This window comes from Hypanus sabinus, chromosome 2, assembly GCF_030144855.1.
Source record: "Hypanus sabinus isolate sHypSab1 chromosome 2, sHypSab1.hap1, whole genome shotgun sequence".
In the NCBI taxonomy this organism is placed as follows: domain Eukaryota; kingdom Metazoa; phylum Chordata; class Chondrichthyes; order Myliobatiformes; family Dasyatidae; genus Hypanus; species Hypanus sabinus.
This window is the reverse complement of record NC_082707.1, coordinates 157,626,326-157,635,832: the sequence shown is the minus strand read 5'-3', so window position 1 is coordinate 157,635,832 and position 9,507 is coordinate 157,626,326. Positions and strand designations below refer to the sequence as shown.

Genomic DNA, 9,507 nt, shown 5'->3' with positions numbered 1-9,507 from the left:
TGGGGGCAAAGGGCCCGTTTCCGCATTGTATAACCGACTCCAAGTAGACTGTTGAAACTACTCGGCTCTCACAATTCCATTCATCTGGTTTTTGTGTACCTATTCCACATGACAATTCACCTACACTGGAGTTGATTTACAATTTACCTACCAACCAAATGCAAATGTTACTTTTTTTTTCATTTCCGGCTCCGTCGCCCAAAGCCGGTCACATCAAGATTTTATTCGTCTATCAAAATAAGGTCATGTCTGGGCGGTTCTGCCGCTCCACCCTGATCATGTGAAGGGCGAGGCCATGCGATGACTGTTTTGAGGGCGCCAGTAAAGTTTTAAAGGCTCTAGTGAGTGAAGTTGTGATCAAATTACAGGCAGGACTCGGGCCAGGTATACCAATAGTTTTTTTTTGTCTTCGAGCCGAGGTGAGTGAGTTTCGGGTTGGTGTTTTCGGGAACGATTCATGAGCGTTTTGCCGTCCTTCCGTTTTTTTAACGCAATCAAACGGCTGGAATGGAGGACCCGGGCGGGTGGGCTGAGTTCAGCTCCGCGATTTCTCTATTGTAAAACTTATCTAAACTCGGAGCCAGCACTGATTCACTCGTTGCCCCTTTCTTTCTGCAGGTTTCCTCTCCGATTGCATCAAGAAAATCATGGTAAGAAATTACAAATCTTTATAATAGAAGTGGTCTTTATAGAACGCGGAAGCTATCAATTTAATATAGTCTCTCTCCTGCGGAACACAGGCTAGCAGTCTCAAAGTATCGGTTGTCAATTGCCCTCGCCCTCTTCTCCTACTCCACTCCCAGCACATAGTTCCCACGCCTCCTCCATCTGCCCCATCTGGTCCAATCCCTTTAAATCACCTCCCCGGCACGTTACTTGCTCCCTCCCTCCAGGTCGCATCTCCACCCACATCCCGTGTCACTGCTTCACCACCACGTCTTTCCTTCTTCCTTCCCTCCCACTTCTCCCCTGCAAAGAGATAACCATGGAAAATCGTGTTGGAAAACAAATGCCCCAGCCACATCATTTTGCACCTAAATTATCCTTACATCATTGAAGCAACGTCCCCTAAATGTGATTTGGTTCTCCAACTGGGGTGGATATAAGAAATATCTTAATACAGTATATTGTAAAATTGTGCAATTGTAGATAGTTGTAGTTTCTGCTACTATAGTTTTACTTTTTCTTTGTGGTTGAAAAGAACCTGGTGTAACACAGAGTTACACCTATTTAGATTCACTTTTACACGCCCATAAGTATATGATCCTTCCCACAATCCAGAAATGTTGAAGACTTGCAAAAAACATTATAGCGAATTTTGCCTAACTAAATCTTTTTGGACGCAAACCAAAGTTCACTACTAAATGTTAATTTAATTAAAAATCGCTTACACACACCTGTGTTATTTCTCTTGTGTATAACGTAAGTTTACATGTAATTTGTATTGTGTGCTGTCTGTACCCATGTACCTGTGATGTTGCTGCAAACTGGTTTTTCATTGTATCTGTACATGAGGTCATGTGGAAGATGAAATATTTGAGGGAAAACTAAGAGGAAACTTCTTCACTCAGGGTGGTGAGAGTGTGGAACAAGCTGCCTGTGGTAGTGGTGAATTCTAGCTTGATTGCAAGTCTTAAGAGAAGTTTGCACAAGTTTGTGGATGGGAGGCTGACAGAGGGTGATAGTCCAGATGTGTGTTGATGGGATGAAGTAGATCGGCATGGGCTAGATGGGCCAAAGGGCCTGTTCCTGTGCTGTAGTGCTCCATAATTCTGAGACATGACAATAGATTCAGCTTGACTTTTCTGGAAATTTCTTTGCTAAAACTTTGGTGTGTGAACCAATGAATAAATGATCAAAAGTTATTAAATTCCAGTATGACACATGTAACTTCTCCCTTTCCAATCATCATCTAGAGACAGATGACTTAAATAATTTTCTTCTAAAAGCTAAAATTTAATATTTTGTTATTCCTTGCTTGCAATAATTCATTTGAACATGATTTCTTTTCTTTTACAGGATGAATTTTCTGTGAGTATGAAACTCTGTTTTTGACATCAGAAATTTTATTAATACCTTTCAAATATACCGGTATATTTATTGAGATATAGAGCCGTGTCACCCAATTAACCCTAACCTAATCATGGCATGATTTACAATGACTAATTAACTTAGTAACTGCTATGTCTTTGGACTGTGGAAAGAAACCAAAATGTCTGGAGAAAACCTACATATTCCACAGGGAGGATATATATCATCCTAATGAATTATGTCAGAATTGAATTCCTGTGCCCTGACCTGTAGTAGTGTCACGCTAACCTCTATATGCTAATATGGCAACCCTATTCAACAGTAATGTTGTTTAGATTCTGTTCTAACAGGGTTATAATCAAATACTATTAATCATTTGTTTGATTTCCTTCTTCAATTTATGTACCCATCCATTCATGCTTCAGCGTTTAGAGGCTACATTTTAAATATTGCTTTGTTTGTACCCTCCTCCAGCCTAAACTCAAGTCAGTGTTTGGAATAGACGGACCATAACATTTTCCACATCTATATGCACATCTTCTCTTTATCCTTATGGATACTTTTTGTATCTCTAACTTTGGTAATCTTTCACATGTAGAGCTTGTTTTCTCTTTTGGGTTACTCAAAGGTTCCCTGATAATTACTTTTCTCTTTCTCTTTCCCTCATATTGCCTTTGAAAGGTCCAGAGTTCTTTATTTTCCCAATCCAACATGTACCTTGGTCGAAGTTGAATTAGTTAGCCTATTTATTCTCCAAGTTGGATGACTTGGCTCCCTGTGGAACAATCTAAGTGTGTGTGATGTGCTCTGAAAGCATATTGTGCAGTGCCTGTCGAAGAATCGGGGTCAGGTTCCACATCACTGGTATACCATATGTCATGACATTTGTTGTTAGTTAGCAGTTGTTAGCTGAGTCCCCTCTGACTGTAATTTCATGCCTTTCCTTTCAAATATGAATTGCGATTAACTATTACTGCTAACCATACTTATTAGCCCTATCGCGATCTTATTTTTAAATTTTGTCACTCTTTATTTTTCTTAAGTATATTTTATATATTAAAAATATCATTTTAGTTGGAAGATGCACTGGGTCCTGATGCTTCAAGTGCAGCCAAATTGAGTGCAGGTGCCACAAATCCACAACCAGGGCAGCCAGGACAGCCGGGACCTTGGTCACAGCCGGGACCTTGGTCACAGCCGGGGCAGCCGGGACCTTGGCCACAGCCGGGGCAGCCGGGACCTTGGCCACAGCCGGGGCAGCCGGGACCTTGGCCACAGCCGGGGCAGCCGGGACCTTGGCCGAGTCAGCCGGGGCAGCCAGGGCCATGGGGACCTTGGCCTGGGCAGCCAGGACAGCTGGGACCTGCTGCTGGGCCATTGGTAAGTGTTGATCTTGTTTGAAATTAATACATTATACATGTATGTTCAATAATTTCCAGGCCTTATTTTAGGTGTCAACCCTGTAACTGAACTAGGATTGCATATCTTAAAGGTTTGAAGATTTTACACTGTTGTAACATTGTGTTGTAAATGGATCAAATTTTGTTCCATACCATGGTTATTTTCAGACACACATTACAATAAACACTTGGCCTTTACAAAAGAAACCACAGATCATCAAAGATATAAGCAGTTGGCTCTCTGATATTAAGTAAATCAAAGAGCAGTGAAGCAAATGAAAATTTAAAATTAAAAATAAACTGCAAATGCTGGAATTTAGAACTATAAACTAAAAAATGGTGTAGGCAGTGTTGACAAAGGCTCCCAAAGTGTAAAGATTATGTTTCTCTTTCCAGCTACTGAGTGTCTCCAGCATTTTTTATTTTACTTTCAGATAAAGTTAGGAAAGGAAGCAAGATGGAAAACCTTCATTTTGTGAATATTTTAAGCGTAGATGGAGAGGTAGAAAGGAGAATTCCAAAATGGAATTCAATATCAAACTCAACAATTTTAGTTAACTTGCTTAACTGCTCATATTAGAGTTCCGCTATAAAATTATCCAGTTGTAATACTCAAGGGTTCATTTATTATTGAAGAATGTATCCCTATACGACTTTGAAATTTGTTTTCTCCAGATAGCCACAAAACAAAGACCATGAAAGTCATTCAGAGAGAAACATCAACCCCTCCACTGTACAAAAAAGGAACAGCATTACGATCATCACTCCCCCCCGCTCAAAATGGAACAGGAACATCGACCGCCCAGAAAGCAACCCCTCCCCCACACAAAGCTAGCAGAACATCAAATCCCCAAACACACTCTCCTTGCACAACAAAACAGAAAAGGATTGAGTGATTTTATAAAAAACGGTAAGTCTGAAGAAGTCCACAGTCCATAAACACAATCATCCAATCCGTAAATGCAGAATCAGGATACCGTCCAACGATGACTGACATTCATTGAAAGAGAGGGACACCACGTGAGGCAGAAAGGCCTACCCGCCTGCCACACAGCGAAAGGCCACTCACAGACTCCTTCTCTGGCAATGATCAGAAGGCAGGTAGTTGGCATGAAACTCACGCTCATCCTCTGCATTCAACTCGATGTTTCAATTGGCTTTGGCGTTTTAATTGGTGATTAATGGACCCTTTAAATGGCAAAAATGGTTGTTCGTGCCCTGATTTGAAGTCTCTTTGCATTGAGGCCAAGCACGTGCTCGTGTCCCGGAATCTTCTTGGAGACTGGAAAGCACTGGATCAATCAAACAATCTCCAAACAGTAAATCGCAGGCACTAGGAGTTCCAGAAACACAGTTAATGTGAAACATGGACAAAAAGAAGTAAAAAAAATATATATTTTTGTTTGCTAGCTAAAAGATGTCGATCTAGGGAGTGTTGTACACTGGTGCCAGCTTGACCGTAGTGTTAACCAGCATCATCTTGATCGGTAGAATATTAACTCAAGATTTCTTCATCCATGGATATGGCTAAGCACTTAAAACACTTTTGATTTCAGGTTCTGCAAGAGCTCTGACCTTCATTTCACATCTTTACTGGTCTGTTTTCTCTCTTCCTCTATTCTAACTGCCCATTTGTTCTTTTAACTACACCCTACCCTCATTATATGTGGGGGATACGTTCCTTGCAGTCAACACATAATGTGAAAACGCATAATGTGACTAATTATTTAAATAGAGAAAATAGGGATGTGTTCCAGAAAGCGTCCGAAATATGTTTTATCTGTAATTTATTCACATTTTCATACCAATATGAAACAAAAGCAGTACCACAAGGCACATTCCTGTTATATTTCATCAATTTAAGGTAATATTCAACGTAATAAATCATAGAAAGTTAACATACTAGGGATTACAGTACTCACCAACAGTGGGAGGTGTGTTTGCTCCAGGAGATGAGTGGGTGTTGTGGTGTCAAGACCATATCAAGCACAGCAAGGGGTGAAGAAAGACTCATAGAACTCTTAGAACTGCTGGCAGCAGGAGATGACACCGGTTTGAATAAAGTGGTAAGAGTTGTTTGCTTGGCAGCATTTTGTTTTTCAGCATAAATTTGCTTGTAGGGAAGAAGGGTTGACGGCAGGGAACGACTGAAATGCTGACTCCATTCTAAACTTGGGTCCATGTCCACCCCCATTTGTGCCAAGTGTTCCTACTTCCACCACTCCCTCACCGTTGGTAAACTCCCGGGATTTTCAAAATCATTTGTTGCTTGCAGCATCTGAGAGAGAGTTCGCCCGAAAAAAAATGCCTTGAATGTGGATCACACCTTGGTCAAGTGGCTGAATCAGCGATGTTGTGTTAGGCTCCAGGAAATGCACTGTTATGTTAGGGTGACTGCTGTCCAATGTTCAGGATGGGCTGGCGCATTGTCAAGCAACAAAAGAACTTTAAAGGCAAGATTCTGTTCAGGTAGTACCATCCCGGAGCTGTATTACCTTCAGCTGATGCCGCGCTGTTTATAATTTCAAACTTTTTTTCAAGTATTAAAGGGGTTCTCTGCCACTCGGCTGATGGCCCAAAACATGACATTGGATGCTTAGGAGGTATAGTTAAATATTCCAAGCACAAAATCACTGCACCTTAGGTAAAACCAACAAAAGTTTAAGAGCGCAAGATCGCATATCCGTATGTTACCAAAACCATTGCGAGACTGGCAGAAGTGAGACTGTGAGGCGCGCGCATCTGACTTTTATTGGGAAAATGGTGCTCCTCGCATATCTGTGAGGTTTGGATGCATATAAAGAGATGTTGGTAGAAATAGGTTCCTCTCATAACTGTGAATCCATCTAGTCTGAAGATGCATATAACAAGGATAGGGTGTAGATGGTTCTGTAAACATTGGTGCCACCCTGAACACATCCCATCAGAGATATTCTCTTTGCCCTAAACTTCCCTCCACATAAACCAAACTTGATTTTAATTTTGTAGTTATGAGAGAAGAGTCTCTGATCTGAACTTGCTGTGTTTTCAGATTTCTGGCATCCACAGATTTGTTTTGATTTTTCATTTACATATGAAAAAGGGAAGACATCACAGCATAGTCAGAAAGGGAGCTTATACAGTTGGCCCTCCTTATCTGCGAATTCCGCATCCACGATTTCAACCAATCGCGAAAACCCGGAAGTGCTCCTCCAGCACTTGTTCGAGCATGTTCAAGATTTTTTTCTTGTCATTTTTCCCTAAACAATGCAGTATAACAACTATTTTACATAGCATTTACATTGTATTAGGTATTATAAGTAATATAGAGATGATTTAAAGTATATGGGAATATGTGCGTGGGTTATTGTCGAAAAAAATCGTAAGTTCTCTTACTAAGTAAGTCAGAACAGGTACATCGGTATTACTTAGCATCAGTTAGTCAAACATTTGCATTCGTATTTAGTATGTATTTTACCTTTCTGTGCATATAAAACACTTAAGAACGTTATGTTTGAACGCCGGGCTCGGGAAGTTCCCGAGTTCGATCTCTATCGACAGATCGCTTTGGAGTGCGCACTCCACCGTGCCGGGTTGACGTGGAGGATCAAAAACCCAAAACCCCAAAACCCAATAATTAAACCACTGCGTTGCTTAGTAATAATTGTAGCTTTCATCGGGGCAGAGCCTTTCTCACTTTATCCTTTAAAATTGTTCCGATCATTGACCGACGTAGCCTAACGCTTTTCCAGTGATCGATGGCGTTTCACCTCTTTCCGATCGCTTTATTATTTCCACTCTATTTTCAATCGTTATCATGATTATTTTCGTGAACAGAAACACTACAGATTCAGATCCCTACCGCTGGATCCTAATGTCCACCACATTGAGACAGGTTAAATAAGGTCTTGGGTTCCGCTGGGTCCTAAGGTCCATCGCATTGAGACAGGTTAAATAAGGGACTTGAGCATCTGTGAATTTTGACATCCGCGAGGGGTCCCGGAACCAATCCCTCGCGGATAAGGAGGGCCGACTGTAAAAGCAAAATTTGAATTGGTGAATGCATTCAAATTAGAGAGAATTTGTAGATTTGGAGTCCGTATCTGTGTGAAAAAAATTGAAAAATCTGCAGATTCTGAAAATCAGAAACAAAAAGAAAGCAGAAATGATCAGAAACACTCAAAAGGTAAGGCAGCATCTTCTCAAACAGTTCCTGTTCATAATCTAACTTTTGTAGAGCAACAGGAATAAGTACATTTTGCTAATGGTATAAAGTTAATAACTTTGAAAAAGTATTAATGGATTGTGGACTTGTAAAGTTCAAACAAATGTTGGCCTAAAGTTTGAAACATAGAAAACCTACAGCACAATACAGGCCCTTCAGCCCACAATGATGTGCGGAACATGTACTTATTTTAGAAATTACTTAGGGTTACCCATAGTCCTCTATTTTTCTAAGCTCCATGACCCTATCCAGGAGTCTCATAAAAGACCCTGTTGTATTTGCTACAACCTTAGTGATTAAATAGGGATAAATTCAGGCTCAAATAAAAACAAAATCCTCTAAGATGCAAGTAGAGTTAGATAAAAATCATACACAAATTTAATTATAGGTTTACAATAAGTCCAAAGAGGATGGCCCAACAATCCTCTACGGATTTGCCACCCTGCTGCTCTATCACCTCACTTCACGCTGCCCTTTCATCCCCAAGCTCACACTGGCTGAATCCTAGTAAGCAAATGGAGGAACCAGATTTTGTTTGGTCTTTATATCTCAGAGTTCAACAACTTTCTCCCTGCAGTAACTAGGAGTTAAGCAGGTATCCCTTTCAACATACGCAAAGTGCTGGAGGAACTCAGCAGGCCAGGTAGCATCTGTGGAAAAGAGTAAATGGTCGATGTTTCAGGCCGAGTATTCCCTTCATCAGGATCCCCTTTGACAGCCAGTGAGCTGGGCATATGCTTTGCTAGTTATAAAAGCAAAATGATTTTATAAAAACATTTTTGAATATTCAGTGATATTTAAAATTATTGAAATTGAAGTGATTTTGTTTTTTGAAATCAGTCATTTTGTTGAAGTCTAAAACACTGATATTTCTAATGTTTTCAATTATTTAAAAAAGTTACTGTGAGCTTTGCTTTTTTTGGAAGTAGACAGGATCTGGAGATTTTTCCAGGGACAGGATTTGAAAGTTATTCTCCAGCTTGCTGCAGGAGAAGGGCAGCAAGAGATTCTTGTCACTGGAATATTCACTCCAGACAGACTTGATGGGTAGAAGAATGTTTTGGCGCTTTAAAGAAATTCTGTGCCAGTGTGGTTATGTCCATTTAGTCGCTGCTGAATGCAGGGTTCTGGGTCCTGTTGAGCAATAGGACTGAAGACTTTGTTCAACTGGTAGCACGCTGTTTGAACCAGGAAGTAATTAACATTAGTTAATAATTGAATTTTAGGTCAAATTGCATACAGGAAAATAAATGCAAAGGAAAATAAGGACAAACAGAACTTACACTTTTTAATCTAAAAGCATTTATACCTCCAGCCACAGCTAAGTTCTGACTGAATAAACTCCAAAATTTAATTAGAGTTGTTTTTCGGTTTCAGAATAATTTTTGACTGTAATTAAGACTTGTGTTGCCTCTTAAATATTTGTTTACAATGAAATGAGTAAGACATTCTTTTGACCCGGTTGGTATGTATTACACAAATGCAACAATCAGTCACCTTACTATGCACTTTAAGATTGTCTCTCTCAGGCTTACAGCCATGCAAACCTGGTGTTTTGCCTACAATAGGGGAAAGGCAGTTTAGTATGTTTCTCTTCACTGTTCCAGTAAAATCCATCAATATGAATGCAAAATATACATGTAGATCCACTCAGGATAAAAGTAATGAACTGGAACATGCTCTTAACTGGGGAAAACTGTTGACAAACAGTAATGGCATGTTTCTGAGCTTCCACTCTATAGCAACATAGTCCGAATAATGCTGGAGGTTGATGTTTGTGCAACAGTTGTGCCTCGCTCTTGTTCTCCCTAACTGTAGCTTACATACTGCCAAAGGAAGATGCCTAGCAGGCACTTGTATTTTGAGTGCCAT

The 9,507-nt window shown here is 40.2% G+C and overlaps 1 protein-coding gene across 3 annotated transcripts in view; it reads left to right on the top strand.

The window, feature by feature from the left end:
- The first annotated feature begins 245 nt into the window (after positions 1-245).
- Positions 246-9,507, top strand: part of lgals3b (lectin, galactoside binding soluble 3b) — a 39,784-nt gene continuing 30,522 nt past the window's right edge. The window contains exons 1-4 of one of the 3 annotated variants that reach the window (XM_059957551.1): positions 246-384; positions 619-650; positions 2,020-2,031; positions 3,106-3,411. In XM_059957551.1, the coding sequence (XP_059813534.1) occupies positions 648-650; positions 2,020-2,031; positions 3,106-3,411 (321 nt within the window). In that variant the 5' untranslated portion in view covers positions 246-384; positions 619-647. Of the gene's footprint in view, positions 420-618; positions 651-2,019; positions 2,032-3,105; positions 3,412-9,507 lie in introns of all 3 variants that reach the window. The other 2 variants (XM_059957559.1, XM_059957568.1) reach the window with 2 other exon arrangements.